General features: G+C 42.6%; 2 protein-coding genes across 3 annotated transcripts in view; one reads left to right on the top strand and one right to left on the bottom strand.

Annotated features, from left to right (window-relative positions):
- The window catches only part of LOC144791898 (cytochrome P450 2J2-like), a 203,004-nt gene extending 201,318 nt beyond the window's left edge, over positions 1-1,686 (bottom strand). Inside the window, exon 1 of the mRNA XM_078666693.1 lies at positions 1,390-1,686. The gene's annotated coding sequence lies outside the window, so the exon portion shown is untranslated. The remainder of the gene's footprint in view (positions 1-1,389) is intronic.
- Positions 1-19,453, top strand: part of LOC144791897 (cytochrome P450 2J4-like) — a 129,654-nt gene extending 110,201 nt beyond the window's left edge. For both annotated transcript variants that reach the window (XM_078666690.1, XM_078666691.1), the window contains 3 exons: positions 6,307-6,494; positions 9,387-9,528; positions 18,238-19,453. In XM_078666690.1, the coding sequence (XP_078522816.1) occupies positions 6,307-6,494; positions 9,387-9,528; positions 18,238-18,416 (509 nt within the window). In that variant the 3' untranslated portion in view covers positions 18,417-19,453. The remainder of the gene's footprint in view (positions 1-6,306; positions 6,495-9,386; positions 9,529-18,237) is intronic.
- Positions 19,454-19,824: the final 371 nt, after the last annotated feature.

Genomic DNA, 19,824 nt, shown 5'->3' on the forward strand with positions numbered 1-19,824 from the left:
AAGCTTCCTGCCTGCCTCGTCCCTCGGCTGCGGTCCCGCGCCGCCCCTGGGCTTCCAAGCTCTTTATGGGTGGCAAGGGTCAACAGCTTCGCACCCAGGTCCCCTCTTTAGGCTGTGGTCGCCATCTTAGGATGCAGCTGCCTGGCCCGCAGAGCCTTCCCATGCCAGTCTCAAAGCTCACCACGGAGCTTTGGAGCCTTATACGGGTGTCCAGGATCTCCCGCTGGCCAGGACTTCTCTTTTGACTGTCACAGGGTGCCGAGAAGCTGGATATTTCAAAGGATACCAGTTGGGCTGAAGCGGAGCAGCAAACTCATGTGTCAGCCTTTGTCGGCAGCAAGGCCACGCCCCCGGGAGTCTAGAAGCTTAGTTAGGGTTGCAGTCACAGGACCTTATGGTAGTAGTGTTATCTTTTCTATCTCAACTTACCAACACTTAATGAGTGTAGATCAGTTGTAACATTGCAGGCAGATGAGAAGGGGCAATAGGAGTCTAGCTGCTTGGTTGGAGTTCCAGTCACAGGGCCTCACTGCAAAGTCACTTTATAAACAAAAATAAGAGAGACACATTGTAATATCCTCAGGTTTGTACATTTGTTCACTTACACCTCTGTAACTGTAGAATGTTAGTGTGATTGACATGGATGGAAGGCTTGGATGCCTGGTGTGAGTGTTGTCAGTTGGGAGATGGGCTGAGCAGCTAGTAGGTTGCTCCTGGTAGGGCTGCTTGTTCCAGACCTCTGCTTCCTGTTATCCTACTTATGGACTCAATAAACCTACTATTTAACTCAGCTACATCTGCCTCGGCTACTTCATTACATGAACATGTGGGCCAGCATACTACACATTTTTGGCGATGATCTTGAGGAGACTGACCTGCGCTCAACGTGTCAAATAACAGGAGTTGGGACTATCCAGTAACGAATGTCAAACAAGCAACAACATCTTGAGCTCTGTGCTGCAGCTCACTGTTGTGAGAAAAGAGATACCTTCCGCTAGTGAGCTAGCGTCATATTTTGGGATTTGGCAACAGTGAACTGCGTTATGAGGAAAACCGACACCCCTGGTGAGCATTTACGATGATTTAGGTGCTGGTTATGCCTCTGAATCTGGGGTCTGTGTGAGCATGGAGGTGTACCAGGATTGACGTGTGCTGTGTCTTTTGAGTGCCAGGTTTACTTCTCAGCCTCTCTTAGTATTGGGAGTGACGTGTTGGTGAAAATCGACATTTCATACATATTTTACTAAGAGACTGCTTGTGGCGCATTATTTGGTATTTTTTTTCTGTTTAATATTGTACTTTAATGCAATTTTGGATCTTTGACAGTTTCCTCGCAAGTTTCAAATTTGAAATTCAAAAGCGTCTTGCTCATGTCGCGCGCACACTCACCTCTGTGATGGAGTCCTGCAGTCCTTTCGTGTAAGTTTCTGTGATGTATGCTCTTCCTAGTCGTTTATGGCTGTTCTGGACGTTTTGGTGCACAAGCGCACCGTGAGCCATCCAGCAATCACGTTGTTTGCGTGCCTCCATTTTGAAGTTGGACATTATCCATATGTTTTCAAATGTTCTTTCTTCCACACTTTCCTCATCGTTGGTCTGATAATGAGAGTGGGAGTGCTGTTTTCATTCGATTTTATGCAGCGCTAGAAGTTCATCCCATGATGATCGGATGGATCATCTAACAGAAGTCAGTGCATGCTATCATCCGGTGTCAGAGTTGGTGTGTCTTGTGGCATTTTTACATTTGGACATAACAAAAGAGTAACAGGAATATTTTTTTAAGGCTTATTGGAGCGGCCATGACTTTTCAACATGAACTGTGTTTAATTATTTTAATGCTCTGCACAAGGTTACGTTGCCATCTAGTGTGCCAAGTTGAAATTCATCCTTTATATCAGGGACTATCCGTCATTCCACAGGTTTTATGCGTACAAAACCTAAATCCAGCATAATCTGGGTGAGAGATCGCTCACCGGAGCTGTCCTGTTTGTCTCTGCTGCAAAGTACTATTTTGTTCATAGATATGCCTGTTCTTTGTTATCATCGTGGTGACAGGCCCACCATTGAGATTTTTGGTGCATTTCTACTGTATTGAATGCTAAAATGTTTTCCATTACAGGAAAAAGAAATCCATGTATTTACAGTGTTTTGTTATTGCAGTATGCCAACTTTGTTGATTTGCATTTCACACGTACATGTTTTGTTGGCATGGGGGTGGGTTTTAGTTCCATCTCCCCTCTTACACTCTTGGTTCAAGGGGTCTGTCCCTTGTCACGCTGGAATGGGTGTCAGCCCCATTTCAAGGTCATTTCACTATGCATTTCTGCTGTTAACCCTCATGCTTGGGTTATGGGGTGATAATCCTCTTTCTATGTGGTTGGACACTTTGATCTTGTGGGTGTTAGTCCCACCACTTCATTGTACATCATATGTGTGTAAGTCGCCCTGCGCTTCACCCTGTTGTGTCCAGTGTGTAAGCCGCCCTGTGCCTCGCTTCTCTTTGTCATGTGTAAGTCGCCCTGCACATCACGTTTTCTCGTGTGTGTGTGAGTCGCCCTGCGCCTCACTTATCATTGTCGTGTGTAAGACACTCTGTGCATCATGTTCTCTTGTGTGTGTAGTCGTCCCGCGGCTCACTTTGTCTTGTGTGTGTAAGCCGCCCTGCACATCACCTTGTACTCTTATGTCGTCTTGTGTGTGTAAGTCAACCGATGCTTCACCTTGACGCTATGTGTGCGTGTGCCTCATTGTGCTTCACCCTTTCGTGCTGTGTGTGTTCTTGGGTCTAGGTCCCATGCAACACCTACACTTATTTTGTTATGGATCAGCCCCATGGCGTGGAGGGTTTCCTTTCCTTTGGCCATAGTCTCCTTTCGTGAGGACCTCCTCTTTACGTTAGGTCATGCTCACTTGTTGTTTGTGAGCTCTTCCTTCACTCTTTATCTTTTCTTTGTTCACTATTAAAGGAGGATAGTGTTAGTGTTTTCTATTCCTTTCTTCCTTCTTTCCTTCCTTGCTTGCCTGTTTTCCCTCTCGCGATGTGGTCTCACCCTCATCCATGGGTTTATGGACTTCCTGCTTCGATTGTATATTTTCTGTGCATAGTTTTCCCTCTTCATTGTGTTTTTCATTTAGAGAGGAAGAGGATAATGTGATATCCTCAGGTTTGTACATTTGTTCTCTTACACCTCTGTAACTAGCTGCTCAGCCAGTGTGAGTGTTCCGGGTAGAATGTTAGTGTGATTGACATGGATGGAATGCTTGGGTGCCTGGTGTGAGTGTTGTCAATTGCGAAATGGGCTGAGCAACTAGTAGGCTGCTCCAGGTGGGGCTGCTTGTTCCAGAGCTCTCCTTCCTGTTATCTTACTTATGGACTCAATAAACCTACTATTTAACTCAGCTACATCTGCCTCGGCCAGCATACTACATACATGTGAAGAGACAAATACACAACAATCCTTGGAAACAGTCCACGACACACGGATCAGTGACGATGACAGAAACAGGTTAGGCTGGATGTAATAGATCTTTTATTCATAATTTATATACAACACAGCCAACGCGTTTCACCCATGCGGGCTTCTTCAGGGCAAAAAAAGTAGTCCGACAAGCGAAATTCACCCGCGTTGGTCGAGGAAGCTACTGCAGAGTCCTAGCAACAAGGCTTCAATGAACATACAATGTAAACCACGTCAGAATTTACAAGTAAAAAGATTGTTGCTAATATTAATGGTTCACAAATGGTAGCCACGCGAACCCAAGCGCATCAGGTGTCGCGCTATACCACCAAATTGTATACGGACGAGAGACATACTTCTTCCACATATAATTTTAAAAGATTGTATTTGTCTCTTCACATGTGCCTCTCTTATTTTTGTTTATATGTTACATTTAAGACCAATACTGGTGGCTGGTCTCTAGAGACGGGCAATTTGTGAGAGGTTATATAGGAAAACCTTATTAGGGTTTACTTATCATTATTACTTTTTAGATAATACCGGTAGTAGTGCGGCAGCATATATCCTGCCACTGTGCGCTTTAGACAATGTCACTTTACCAACACTTGACAAATAGTACGTTGCATGAAATGTCATCGGTAGTGACATGACAGACAAATGAAAAGGGGCAAAAGGAGGTTAGTGTTGCAGTCACAGCGCCTCATAGTAGTTGTAGTCACTTCAATCTCAACTTTCCAACACTTGACAGGCGGTCATTGTACCATATTTGTTGACAACATGTATTTGGGATGGACTATCCTTTAAAATATTGACCCATATCATGGATCCTGGAATTAGATTTAGATATTCACTTACAGATAGCATTGCAACATGTGGCATGTCGTCGAGTTGGATACATGTGCTCTTATATGCAACAATACACGATGACCCAGGCAAACCAATATCTCTTAACTTTGAGTAAATAGAGAACACAATAACATAAGCAGAGGTGAGAGCAAGAAGGACAATGTGATATTGTGCCAGTTTTTGAAGTGTAACTTACCAGAGTCCTCTGCCCTTTCTATTTCTGTCAAGCCCTCAAAATGCAGGCTGGCCAAGACCTTCTCCTCCCAGGGAAGGAATTGTAATGGTGTGCTGCGAAGGCCACCGCCAGTCCTCTGAGCCTCCAGGTGTTGTTTGCTGTACCTGGTACACACCCTCAAACTGAGGACAGTCTACCTCCTCCTAATGTTGGCCTGTGTGTGCAGGGTGGTACGAATAGCATTCACTCTATTGATTGTCCTGTCCCACATTTCTGATTCTTACTGAGAGGAGTATGCTGGACTTGGGAACCAAACCGTGGGGGCTCATACTCTAATGATTTCATCCATCATGACTGTCAACTCTTGCTCAGTGAATTGTTCTTTTTGGCAGGCATAGTGAAAAACTTAAATGTGAGTGAGTTTATGAATAAAAAGCAAACAAGTGATAGACAGACTTAAGACAGACTTAAGACAAACTTAAGACAGACTTAAGACTGACTTAATACTGACTTAAGACAGACTTAAGACAGACTTACGACAAAATCCTAACTTAAGTATGTCTTAAGTCTGTCTTAAGTTTGTCTTAGGACAAACTTAAGACAAAATCCTAACTTTTGTGAATACCAAAAGTAGTAAGTTCATTCTGTGAATACCAAAAGTAGTAAGTGCATTCTGTGAATACCAAAATAGTAGTAAGTTTAGGATTGAGTCTTAAGTTCATTCTGTGAATCGGGCCCAATGACCCTGTTCTCTAAGTAATACCCTTTGCATGCCTCCTCTTTCTAGGCTGTCCAGGTCCCTTAATAGATCAACGTCAGAGATCTGCAGTGCAGTAGTATCTTCGGTTGCCACAGGGCCGCCCCTCTGCTGTCCTGCCTACTGCAAAATATTTGGCCAACCTAAGCTTGTAGGTGAATTTAAAACAGTCTATTCCAGTTTGAACATAATCCATGTCCTCAGGGGCACCGTAAGAAAGACCACGTGAAAAATGTTGGTTTCTTCTGCATTTAACGGTAAATCAGACAAATTGATTATACTGATGTTAGTGTCCATCATTTGCTTTTCTTGTTGTTTGATTGCTTGGTCGCCTGATCTTCTTGATCTGCGGTTTTTCCTCTTCCTGCCCCTCGGAAGGTTCTTTCTTGCCCTCGTAGCTGTCTTAAATTTGTATTCCTGTCCCATCAATACAGACGCAACTCATCCTCCACAGAGGGTACACTTGTTATCTGGCGTGAGTCCTCGTTATCTCTCTGTCCGCTTCAGAGATGATTTCTGACTCCGATTCTGCATTAATTTTTGCTGTGCTACCTTGTAGACCATTTGCCATTGTCTGGCGCCGAATATTCTCAAAAGGCTTCGAGAATGTAAAGATTTGGCCTCTCTGCTAGTCCACTTTGTCTCTTCTGAACTGCACAGCTTTCTGGTCTTTGATGGGTTGCTCGTACTTTTTTACCCTTTCTTGTATCTCCATTTGTAGCTTTTTAAGAGTGTCTTGATCTGGTAGTTTGCTTAGTTGCTGAGAGAGCGTTTCAATTTCTTTGAGTAGGGCTTGCCTGTCAACATCGGCGTATTCCGCTCCCAGAGTGCCATCCTCTTCCTTAATTCAAATGAAAGAGGGAGGATTTTATTTTATGTCATTAAGTTTTGTGGTTTGAATTGAACTGAGCAGAGTTGAGTTGCAGTGAGATGAATGAACTCAGTTTGTCTGAATCAAAATGGCTTGAAGGCTTACTTTGTCAACTATTTTGGAAAAACTTTTTTACTGGTAGACATTAGTGAGTTAGAATGTCATAATTTCCCTGATCTATGTAAATATGTCTCTCCAGAGAATGTGCAGAAGGAGCTCGAAGATGTCCTTGGAGAGTCCCAGATTATTCACTATGAGGACCGGAAGAGGCTTCCCTACACCAATGCTGTGATTCACGAGATACAGCGCATGAGTGGCATTATACCTGTTGGACTTTTTAGGGAGACTGGGAAGGAGATCACTTTGCAAGGATTCAACATTGAGAAGGTACTTATGCACCAGCATTGGCAGACCTAATGACCAGCATTGAGAGACCTATTGAACATCATTTAGAGACCTATTGATCTGCATTTAGAGATACATTGTGAAGCAGGCACTGCATGGTAATCATCTAGCAGTATATAGGTAATGCATTATAGTTAGGTAAAATACATAACACTGAGTATAAAGTTAACCATCAGGCACGGTGCAAATGCACTAACATTGTGCCTTACATTTGGGGGGTCTATTGTTGAGCAAGATAAATACACTAGCATTGTGAGGCAGGAGAGGAAGAAAAAAGTGTGGGATTTACCTCATGAAATGGAAAATAATCATCTGCATTACAAGGTGGTGCAGTGGCAGAGATTACACTTTTTTCTATCAGTTACATTAAAGACACAACTCGCGCATAAAGTAGAGTATGGAATAGAAATTAAAAAAAATTCTTCAGAAGTTGCTTATCTGAATTAAAGATCCCGTCTGAGTCACTCACTCTTTCTGTTGTTAATCACAATAATATCTTGTGATCCATTCATATGTCTATGAAAACATCATTAGTATATTTCAATAGTCTATAGAATGTATTTGTTTGATATAAAAACAAGAATGTATGATTAAAAACCATAGTATTTACTGTCATCAAATCTCTCAATCATTACACATTCATTTTGACATGGATTTTACGATACTTCTATTGTAACATAACAGCGTTATTATTTTACGCTAAATAAATGTATAGAGCATTACAACTACCTGAAGGTGTCCTGGCGCTTAGCTCAACACCCGAGATAGCAGAATAACATAAAAGACCCAGGTAAAACTAATTGCTGAATAGCCAAGTTATTAGTGCCATCCTAAATGACAAAGGGTTGGGGGAGGCCCTAAAATGGAAAGGAAGTTCATTCCATTCCCTAGAGGTGCAAGTAACAAAGCTTCTGCCGCTCCGGTTAAAAATTTTAATTTAGGCACTATCACTGTCTTAGCTCATAAGGAGCGAAGAATTCTGTTGGGGGTGTACCAACTAAACCACTGCCTAAGATGATCTAGTCCACCGTCAATCAGAACCATGAAGGCAGTACAAAGCAATTTGAATTTGACCCGTTGCCTTATTGGCAGCCAGTGGAGCTCTGTAATTTCTTTTTTTACAGATTTACATTTAGGAGTACCTGTTAGCAGCCTAGGTGCTGCATTTTGCAATAATTACAGTTTTCGCATGTGTTGCTGCTGGATATTCAGGTATTAACCATTGCAGTAATCAAGTTTTGATAGAATAAGGGAGATTATCACTATTTGTTGGCTTTCCTAGGATAGTATTTTTCTTATCATCCTAAGCGTCTGGAAAGTAGAGGAAGTAACCACGTTCACCTGATCCCAAAAGGTAAGCCTATTGTCAATTACTACTCCTAGGTTTTAGCTTTCCTGCTGGGCATCGGAAGGGTACCAAATTCCTCAGGCCACCATCTAGGTGACCAGAAGTTAGCATTATTTGCAAAGATGATCACCTCTGTTTTGCTCGAGTTCAGTTTTAAACAGTTTTCAGTCATCCAAATCTTTATCGACCTCATGCAGTCATGGAATTTCTCACCACTCTCTATTTACTCATTTGGATTCTTTCCAAAGGAAAGAGCATATTTTCAACCTTGTATTTGAAAGTAGTAACTTTGAATAAATGAGACATTTCTTCATATAATAGTGTTCAGTGTTTAGACAGTAGAGAATTTGGGTGTAAAAGATGATTGGTATCTATATACCCAGCACAAATTAGGATATATGACTGGCGGAAAAAGTGAGTTACACAAAAGGGATCCCTTCTTGTTTTTATTGTGAACTGACCCTGTCCCTTTTTAGTTAGAAGGGCACCCCACATTTGTGGTGTGATTATATAAATTAAGGCCAGCGAAACATGCAACTATATACCTGTCAGTTGGAGAAACCAGCAATGTGTGTCCAAAATTTAAACTTAAGTTGTGAAATAAATTAACATTCTTATCTGACATCACGCCAGGTGGCGTCACCTTAGATTCTAGAGATTGCTCCATAAACATCTAATCCTACTCTGATCTATTCTCCAAAGTAGTTGCTCTAGAATCTTAATCTCCTTCTGGTAGACTGTTTGTATGCTTCTTTATGAATGTCATATCATGTCATTTCTGTTCCTCCACCTTTTTTTCAGTTAGCATTTCTAGTGGGACCTTGCAGACTCCTTATTTTACCATGAAGTGCCATCAAATCAAATGCCTTTTCAACTGTTGAGTTCAACTTTCCCACATGTTTATGAACTGAACACCATATAACCCAAATAATCCTGCCAGAGAGTATCTGGCCAAAAGACTTCTAAATGAATTTCAAACCCATATCCACCATCTTACTTGCTCTGTGAGAGGGAACTTGATAAGGGTGTTCTTTAAAAAATATTGTCTAACAAGTCAACTGGAGATGTCAAAGGGCTATACTCATCAAACAGTGACCTTTAAAATTGAGAACATAGTGGATACATTGGCCTGTTTCCTGGGGGCTGTCTCTGGCTTCTCAAAGATATTGAATTCCACTTGGACCACTATCCATTTTTATGTGCATTCCCAATGTTTACATTATCATGTATTACCTCTAAGACTTCTCCATTATCAGTCCCCAGAGATTGTATGACTTCATAGTTATCTTCCTACCAAACTCCTAATGATAATTGTTAAACTCACTTTGATGACTGCATAAGTTTAGGAGTCTGAAAAGATTAAGACACCCGTCCAACTTTCTCAGAACAGAGCTTAGAGCACTTATATGCACCTTGGGGAGAGTTGTGCTCTAGGAAAATGTGAAATAATAAATACATAAATAATTTCAATATGAGGACCATCTTTAACCATCATTCTAATCCAATAACCTATTTTTTCCTCATAGGGTTCCCTCATCATACCTAATCTTTCCTCTGCTTTGTTTGATCCTGACCACTGGGAGACACCTCGACAGTTCAATCCAGGACATTTCCTTGACAAAGAAGGGAAATTCATGAACAAGGAGGCCTTCTTGCCCTTTTCTGCAGGTACTCCTAGTCAGGGTTTAAGAGATTTAATTCCTGATTCAGAGTTTGGTGGACAGAGTAGACTCCATCAGGATATCTGAGGACATTATCTCCTTCATCCAACCAATTCAGAGATGACTGCTGGCCAAGTATTCATCTCTGTACCGTGAAAGAAACTGCCACCACAGCAGTTCCTTTTAATGTATTAAAGCTTCAGTGGATGGCTGCAGTCAATTTTGACAGCCGTCTATCAAACCTTTGAATTTTTAAAGTTTTTTAGAAACAAATTACCAAGCAGGAGTTTTTGGTTCTGAAAACCAAAAATATATTATCCACTGCAGTGTGGGAGTTTTCTCCCAGGATGTGGGAGTCATTATTGTTTTTTTCCTGGTCTTGTAATGGACAAGAAGGAAAACACATTACACTATTCTGCCTAAATAGGGTGAATGGCATTATGTTCTTCCTAAATCTAAATCCAGTATTTGTAAAGCTTACAGCTACCCAAAGGCATCCCGGCACTGGGGGCCGTCGGGAAAATTAAGCGAGCTGTTGCCCAGACTCACATGGTGCTGGGCTGACCTGCCGTCAGGGATTGAACCGTGAGCCCCAGCGTGTGGTGTCAGTCATCCTGCCTGCAGTGCCACACCTCTTCCTCCAACAACCCATACTCACTTGGGCCGTTAGAGGAGGTTTTCCATTGCACCATAGTAGGAATATTTAAGGTCCATCAGCCCCGAAATGAGCTGGGCGAACTGACAGTTCGGAGGGCAGGGTATGCCACAGCATTTGTGATGGAGTACCCTGTTGCCAAATTCTAAATCAGGCCCATAATATATTATGATCAAGTAATGTAAGTCTCCCTCCTCTTGCCTCCACCTGAAGTCTCTCTGCCTTTTGTTCAAGTTGATATGGTTTTTCTAAACAAATACTTCTTCATGACTAGTTTGAGGTTTTAGTTTTTCTTCTAAATTAAATAAGGTCAGAGGTGAGTGATACATGTGATATCATAGTAAAGACCTCCATATATTCTTCAAGCAAAATACATAAATATTTTCAGGATAAGTAAATATAACTGAGAGTGACTACTCCACTTGTATTTTGGAGTCAATCTGAGGAGCTATGGATTGGTTGAGGTTGATTCGTGCAGGAGCAAATTTAAGTCCTTGTCCAAGGTGCAAAAAATGTGCAATCCTTTTTTCAAATGGCAAATGGTCCATTAAAAGCTAGTGCCTGGATGTATGACGTTACAACGCATACTTTTACAACGCCTACCTTTACAACGCGGTTTTTACAACGCATACCATTACAACGCATAATGCTTTTAGGCGCTGGATAGTGAATAGTTTAATTTACTATTCCAACTCCAGTCCCCGTGGATAGTAGGGAAGGTTATTGGATAGTAAATTAACCTATTCCCTATCCTAGAGCGCCCCCCAGAGCAATGCGTTGTAATAGTTTGCGTTGTAAAAGTTGCGTTGTAATGGTAGGTCGTTGTAAAAGTTTCATTGTAAAGGTTGTTTACCGTCTCAGTAGTTAAGTCTGACATCACACTTCATAAGAAATTACCCTCTTGTAACTTTGTCCCTTTTGTTTATACATAAGTCTGCAGAGTCCTTTTCTCCCAAGTTAGACTATAGCAGTGTAAGTATTACATACATACAACCATGCAGCTTTCTCCTCACCCTGTTTCCCCTGTGGGTGAGAGATCACACTAAAGAAGACCTTCATCCTAATGTTGCCCTGGGGTAGTTACATTTATTACCTGCCTTGAGGAGTGGTGATTGAGGACTTTGTGATCTAAGAGTAAAGGAGTGTGATCAATGTCCCACCCTCTCCCTAAGTTATATTAGGGTGGTACTGGGGGCCCACTTTTATACAAAAGGGCAGCTAGTAGCTATGACCCCTATTCTGTTCAAGTGTGCGTAGAGATGTCAATTGGTCCAACATCAGCAGCCTTTCTCAAGGTGTGGTAATACTGCTGAGGGGGTTCACTGACAAAATATCGACCCTCAAAATATAATGACCAAAATATCCTCATCCAATACTAATAATGGTAAGTACAAAAATATCGAGAGAAAAATATTATAATAAATATCATTATATTAAAATATATAGATTTTAAAATAATACATTTAATAGAATCATTCATTAAAAAATAGATTTCATATATATTTCAACAAACATAACAAATAAACGTAATATTAAAAAGTTAAAAAGCCATATATAATAATTAATATATAAAAAGAAATCATATATTTTAGGAGTTTATATAGCGCCTACAAGAACCATAGGGTATCAGAGCACTGTAAAACAGCATACATGTATAGAAGCATAAACAGTCAAGTACAATGATACATCTAGATACTGGAAGTTACACAGTTCTGGGAAAAAAAAGTGTTGGGTGGTTATTGTCCAAAGGCATATAGATGACGGATGAGGAGAAAATCTTTTAGTTGTTTTTTTTAAACTTGTGAAAGAGGGGTTAGTTCTGATATGAATAGGGAGAGAATTCCAGATTTTGGGGGCTTCCCTGAGAAAGAGCGGGAGAGGGCTCTTTGGGTGAGACAGGCAGTTTTGAAACAGCAGCGTGCTTTGATAGGTAGCCATTTTAGGTCCTGCAATGTGGGGGGGATGTGGTTGTGTTTCTTGGAACCCATGACCATTCTTGCTGCTGCGTTTAGGGTGGCTCTCATGGGGGCAATGTGTGTTTTAGCTGCCACAGGTCGTGTGGCATTTCCATAGGCAAGTCTGGACAGAACTAGAGCTTGAGTTGCCATTTTAGGTCATTGGGGGGTATGAAAGGCTTGATTTTGTTGAGAGGTATTAGGCTACAGAAGGCACCTTTAGCAGTGGAGCTTACGTGGGAACTCATGTTAACTCTCGTGTCCAGAGAGATCCCTAGAGATTTAGCTGAGATTGCTGGGGTAAGTTTGACGTTTAGGGAGTCTAGGTTGTTTATCCATACTTGGATCTGAGGGAGTTGGTCATGATTGGAGAAGACAAGAATTTAGTTTTTTGCTTGGGTGAGTTTAAGGTGGTAGAGGGTTAGCCAATTTTCTACTTTTGAAAGTATGGAGTTGAGCCGGAGGATGTCTTTAAGGGAGGTACAGCTGGGTGTCATCGACATAGAGATGATAGGCAATGTTTGCTTGATTTAGAATGGTAGTAAAGGGTTCCATGTAGATGTTGAAGAGAGTGGGGGAGAGGACTGAGGCGTTAGGGACCCCTTGGGTTGTGGGTGAGATGTCGGACATCGAATTTTTGATTTTATCAATTGGGAACAGTTAAGCAGAAATGAGGAGAACAATTTTAAAACAGTGTTATCTGCTCCAATACGCTTTTGTAGGGCATCTAAAAGTAGTTTGTGATCCACAGTGTTAAAAGCTGCTGATAGGTCAAGGAGAGCAAGAGGCAGCATCTGTTATACTCAGTATAGCGGTTTCAGTACTGCATCCCTTCCTGAAACCAGATTGGTGTGAGTCAAGTAGGTTGTTTGATTCCAGGTGTTGGTTGAGTTGGGAGAGAACACATTCCTTGAGGATTTTAGCTGTGAAAGGAAGGTTGGTGATGGGCCTTAAGTTTTTGAGATCGTTCGGGTCAGCATCAGGTTTTTTTTAGTAGGGGGGTGATTTGAACCTGTTTAAGGAAGTCGGGCATCAATCTGTTGTTTAGGGAACTATTGATGATCTTCGTCCACAGTGGGGTTAGGTGAGGTTGAGGTTCTTAGCCAGGGAAGCAGGTAGTGGGTCTGTATAGCGGTTGGAGGGTTTGGCAATCACCCTGGAAATGTCCTCTTCTTGGAAATAGGGTTATTTTGTTGGTTGAGTCGTGAGGGGACTCAACATTGGGGATCATGGAGTGAACTGGGGTTGGGTTTTTGTTTCGTCATAAGCAATGACTTGCTAGGTTGTGATTGAGGGGGGTGGTCTAGGGAGAGCTCAACTTTGGTGATTTTGTCATTGAAGAATTTGGCCAGTTTGTCACACTGTAGTTTGGAGGCAGGAGGATTTACCTTGGTGTGCTTGGAGGTCTGTTTATAGATGATGTTGAAGAGTTCTTTGGGGTGTTTATTTGCTTTGTCTAGTGCAGTCTAGAAGAAGGAGGCTTTCTCCTTGATTATTTGTAATTCCTGCGTTCTCTTCTAAACTGGAAGAGGTTGGCTGTGGATTGGTTTACTCTCCAGAGTCTCTCAGCGGCTCTTATTTGTCTTCTTTCTGAGTTGAGGGCTTTGTTGAACCAGGCTCTGGATGGGATGTCTCTGATCCTTTTGTGTTTCATGGGAGCTAGTTCGTTAAGTGCAGTTTTAATCGTTGTGTTGTACAGTGTCGTGAGCTTGACCGTGTTAGGGTTTTCTGTGAAGGGCAGGAGAAGTGGTGTTATTGTTTCTTCGAGGTCAGAGAGGGGGATGGTATTGAGGTTTCTGCTCCATTGATGGGTAATCTGGGCATTAGCTGGTGGCGCTGCTGTTTGGTTGATGTTACATCGAATGATGTGGTGGTCTGACCAGTCGATTGGGAGAATGTTATTGATGCTTTTTATTTTGTTTTTGGCTATGATTGCACATTAGGTAGAGCCTTTGTTGTGGGTTTGTCCCATGCAGCGTTGGGTGAGCACATTGGTGAGAAGGAGTTCATTTAGTTACTGTATTAAAGTGTCCTTTCGGTTGTTCCAGTGGAGGTTAAAGTCACCTAGGATGATGTTATCGGAGTTGGATAGAGAACAGTGTGTAAGTAGGTCAGAAATGTGTTCTCCGAATGCAAGAGTGTTTCCTGGCGGGTGGTAGATGAGATGTCATTTAGGTACTTTGTTGCCTTGTCGTATTAGGTTGGTGTTGAGGTATTCGAAAGTAGAGAAGGAGTAGGTTTTGGTCTATTCTGTCCTTTTTAATCATGGAGAAACCAGGGGGGGACTAGTAGGTCAAGGATCGGATAGAATGTTTCATTGAGACAGCTTTTCATGATGAACGCAACGTCAATGTCGTAATTCAGTATGACAACAGCCAGCTTTGTTGCGTGCTTGACAGCAGATCTACAGTTAACAAGCATGAAGTTGACCTTGCAGCTGATGGAATGGTTTTGGCAGAAGGGGGGAGCCTGGGGTATGACTGCTTTGAGAGGGAAGTCTTGTAGTCCTAAATTGGTTCTTGACTCTACAAGTTCCAGTGATTACCTGTATGCTGGGGGGATTAGGTTGTTCTGGGTTTGTAGGTTTTAGCATGATTCATCACCTCTCTCAAGGACATCTCAGGTTTCTCTCTTTTAGGTCTGTGATATTGGGCGTTGAGAGGCGTAGAGCGCCAGCTGTTTGTTTGTGGATTCGGCAGGTGAGAGGGCTCACTGATGTTTTTGAGGGAGGGGAGTTGTAAGTATTTGGTGTGGTAAAGTGGGCTTTTGTGTTGCGAAGGATTTTGTTTATGCACTGAGTGATTGTGTTGATTTGGCTATGGGGATATGATAGGATTTCAGTTATGGATATGATGTGCATAGGGTCCATTGGTAAGAGAGCGTGGAGTTGTTTTTCCATACGTGTAAGGCGTTTGGTTAGTTCTGCCATCAACTCTAGGTTAGGGGTAGGGGGAGCAAAGGAGTTGGGAAACAGATTAGATTGGAAGTGTCGGTTGGGGCAGGAGGGTTGGGAGTGGTAGGATTATGGGAAGTGGAGACATACGTGTCTTCAGATGGACGGAGGTGGGGTAGATTGAGGAGAGTGCTTCTCGAGTGTACTGTTTATTTTTGTCTGAGGATTGGGCGGTGTTTAGGCAAATGTTGGTGTTTCCGCGGGCAGAGAGAGTAGGGTAAGTGTATTGAGTGGGGTGTGGGGTGAGATAGGGAGCGATGTCTTGAGGTGGGAGGTGTGGTTGAGGGGGATGAGGGTAGGGGAGAAGAGGGATATGGTGTAGGGGTGCAGTGACGATCTGAGGAGTTCAATAATTGAGAGTTTATGGCAGGTTTCATGAGCGTTGTTTCTTGGGTCGGGTTCTGGGCATTGGGTTGAGAAGTGATTGGATAATTGGAAAGGGTTAGAAATGTAGTTTCGCAGCTTGGGGAAGGCGAGTTAAAATTGGTGAAGGTTGAAGTCATTGGCTTGGACCATGACTTTGCCATTTCTGTATACTGTTATGGTGACGTTGATTTTGAAGGCAGATGACCTGGAGATTAGCAATATTTGGCCGTAAGGTATGTTGGTGGCTTTGGTGACTCACAGGTTGTTAACAAGGTTATTTCTCCCTTTGGCCTGGTGGGTGGTGTAAACCGTTGGAAGGGTTATGATAGAGGTCAGCTATGAGTGTTTCAGGGTGTTGCTTGAGTAGTCTGTGCTTAAAGATTTTGGTGGCGTTAGCTGAAAGGTTGGGCGGGTAGGTGATGGAGAAGGAGTGAGGGCCGTGGGTATTAAGGTTGGTGAGATGTAAAGGGGTGGGGGGTTCTGGGGTAGTCTGGCGGTGCTTTCTTGTGTTTCCTGTCATGTTCCTCACTACAGGAGTTGAGAGGGAGGAGAATTCAAGTGGAGATTCTAGACTGAGCGGTCTCCACAAAGTATAGGGGGCACTAAGAATTGGGCATGGGAAGATCCTAAAGCAGAGGGTTGTTCAGGAAGGAGTGGAGGTGTAGAATTCAAGTGGCTCCTAATGATGAAAATTAAAATGTGGTCATAGTGTGACGCTCCGGAGTAGAGCATATGGGATGGGATAGGATAGAGCTGATCTGTCAGGGGAGAGTTGGGTTGGGCTGGGCAGGGTCAGTAGCCTTTAAAGTTTGTTCTTTTGAGATGGGTGGTGGAAGGTATTGTTGTGTGAAACAGATGGCAGCTTTAGAACTGGAGCTAAGCTCATGAGAGGGGTTGAAAGTGTAGGCTTATAGTTGAGTCACACAGGAAGGACCATTACAGGGTGTCCGCCCCCTAAAGGACTCTAGAGAGGGTTGAGTCCTACTATAGTTTTAGTGGAAACAGCAGGAGCACAGTCCTTTGTCAGTTTCTCTGGGTGAGGGTAGTCATCTAGGTTGGGTGTTGGGAAAGCTTTAGTTCACCTAGGGAGGGGTAAGTGTGTTTAAAGTAGAGGGTGCACCCTTGTAGCAGAAGAGGGTTAGTGGGGGTAGAGGTGAGAATGAGACCAGTCAAAGATGGCCACCATGGCAGGGAGCTGCTCTCAGTACTCTATCTATTTCGATAGAGTAGACTGGAGGGAAGGGCAATAAGAGAATAGGACGAGTGGGGTGAAAAGAAAAAATGGACCAGCACTTTAAGTTGAGGGTACAGGGTAATAAAGTGGCTGCTAGTCGTCAGGGGGTACACAGAATAGAGGGGGATAGACCAGCACCCTTCTGTGAGGACATGCAAAAAGCAACCTACATCAATTGCCCGATTCAGACGCAGCCCCTCCCCATGGCACAAGCAGTAAGCTAGACATTTAGATGGACCCCAAAAGGAGTGTTTGTGCAGGAAAATAGGCGGGGTGGACTATCGCGCAGAAAAACTGACCCCTCCAGGGATTTCTCCTGTCAGGCCAGCAATTGTTTATCCAGGCGGGGAGGGGGCGGACCGGGCAGAAACCGCACAGAGACTGATCCCTCCAGTGGCTACTTTCACCAGGTCAGGAAGCATGGATCCAGGCACAATATGGGGTGCGTAGTGGCCCTGGGTGCCCAGCAGCTATAGATTTTAGATATATCTAATTAAAAAAAGAAATATTAGGCTAATCATTTTAATTTATATTATAATGTTGAACAAATCTAAAAATATAGCAAATATACATACACTTTGTTATAATTTAACGGTTTGTTTTTTTAAGTTTTTGAGTTAATGGTGTATGTGTATATACATGTGAACAAGATCCCACGGGATCAAAACACGTCATGCTGAGGTGTACCAAACTGGGCTGAAACAAACCTTTTTGCACCTACCTGTGGTCCGGGCTCCTTTTTTCCTGCCTATACCTATACCTATACCAAATCTTCACCTTGAGAATCCTTTGCCAGGAATAAAACGAGCGCAGGCCCCAGTTCCGTGCTTATAATGACGTTTATTTAGCATAGATAAATATATATATACATATATATATATATATATATATATATATTGTGCAGGAAGGAATACCTTCCTGCTCAAAAACAACCCTTAGAGGCATATTCCTCTTTTTACAGGGAAAGATGAAGGAACAAAAAGAAATGAAGATATTTCTTCGTGCTGTGCCTCTGTTAAGCCCACCATTTTGATGTAATCCCAAGTTTATAAGTCTTTGTAAATATGGATTTGCATCAAAATACATGGGTGGATGCATGGAAAAGCTGATGCTTAATCATGTAACGCCTACCCAACAAAAAGGAACACACGGTAGAGCATGGCTTTTTATTTACTAAACCACGCAAAGCCACTAAAATCAACTTCTCAATGCTTAGTAAATACCAAACTGGATTTTGCATCTTAGTTGCGCCGTAAAAGTGACACAAAATATTAGTAAATCCGACCCAAAATCTGGATATATAGAGAGATGCCTCTCAGCATTCCACAGCTGGTATTTTAAGTTATTGCACTGTGTAGAAGGATGCCTCAGTGCATTCATAGCTGATTCGAGTTATCGTAGTGCAGCTTCCCCCATGTGCTTTCGAATGCATCTTGCCCACCCCCACATCAGGGGTATTCCTTCTCCCATGTTATTGGAGATTATGTATGTTGAACATTGCATTTGACTGCTTTAAGAGAAATGACTGCAATGTTCTTGTCTCCCTTGTGCAGGACACCACGTGTGTTTGGGGGAGGCGCTGGCCAGGATGGAGCTCTTCATCTTCTTCACAAGCCTCCTCCGGGCCTTCACCATCCGGCTTCCCGAAGGGGTGGAGAATGTTAAAATGGACCCTGTTTTCGGTGGAACACTTCGGCCTCACCCATATCAGATCTGTGCAGTACCCTGCTAGGCTGAGAGGGCCCCTGAGCAGGCGGAAGGGTCAATGATTCAGAAGCTTTCTATCTACAGTATCAATGTCCTCCTGACACCTTCTTATAACTACCTACAAAAGCTGAATATCAATTGAAGCACTTTCAATCCAACACCGGCTGTTTTATTATGCTGAAGTATTCAATACTGCTGTAAAATATATGCTTCCAGACACTTTTTTGCAATTTCAGATGACCTTCAATGTGTTAGAACCTGTGACTGTAACTATGTCAGGCATTCTGTCAACCTGTTAGAGAATCTCTTGTTATAGGCCTGAGTTAGGCCCATGTAGCGAAGCAGGTTATTTTTTCAATTATCCTCACAAGTAACATTTTCAGCTGTGACCTTTTGTACATATTTGCATGCATGACAGTGTTGGAATAGCTTCTCTGAAACTAAACTTGTTTTCACATCTAGCTCTCCACAACATTATCACAACGTCCTGGGCATCATGTACAAGGTCTCATTTGGCAATACATACAAATGTCATCACTCTCTTTATCCACGGGATGACATGGCTGTCTACATATCCATAACATCAATAATCTATACGCACATCACAAGGCAGCTTTCTATTATAAAAGATGAACATACCAATATATTTTTAGCAGAGGAGGCACTTCCACTGACACCGAGGTAGGTCCTTGCATGCTGAGAATTCACCACGCAGCGGTCTTACCTCTCATGAGGGTTATCTTGTTCCTGACCAAGGCCCTTCACGCAAACCCATCAGGTAATGGGATTGCATAGTCTCTTGGGGGAATTCTTGGCTATACGCCTACACACACTCTAGGCCCACTTAGAGTAGGGTTCGGATAGTAGGAGTATGCTAGATTACTGCCTTGTTTTATATGCCTGCATATATACATTGTTTCAGCACCATGGTAGAACTATATCTACTATTTACACTTTAGGTGTTTGTAATCACGTTTAACTGCTTCTCTCTACTAATCATTACAGCACACGTATTTTATGCAAGAATCACGTTGGTTCAATAAATATTTTTGAAAGCGTCCACTGTGTATTCTCTGTATATTTCACTGAAAATAAGTAAGCATGAGTGACTGAGCGAAAGCTTTTACAATGTTTCCATGATCCCAGAGGAGTCAGGGTTGTCATGTTCAGTGGTTGCCAGAAAACCATTCTCTCCCTGGTAGGTTAGGGGGGCTTACTGTGGCACTGAGAGCTAGCTGGTCTATAGGCCAGCATATCCTGTGGGGCTGGCTGGAATCAGTCTTGGGACCAAGCCCCTAGTTTATGTTGTCCAAATAATGTGCTTATTATACAGATTAGTAGGAACTGCACAACATGGTGCTGTCCGAGACCTCTACTTCTGGTTTAACCGGAGACGTCCGTAGTGGGAAGGGAAACAAATCCGCCTCAACAGA

This window comes from Lissotriton helveticus, chromosome 11 (genome assembly GCF_964261635.1).
Source record: "Lissotriton helveticus chromosome 11, aLisHel1.1, whole genome shotgun sequence".
Classification (NCBI taxonomy): Eukaryota; Metazoa; Chordata; class Amphibia; order Caudata; family Salamandridae; genus Lissotriton; species Lissotriton helveticus.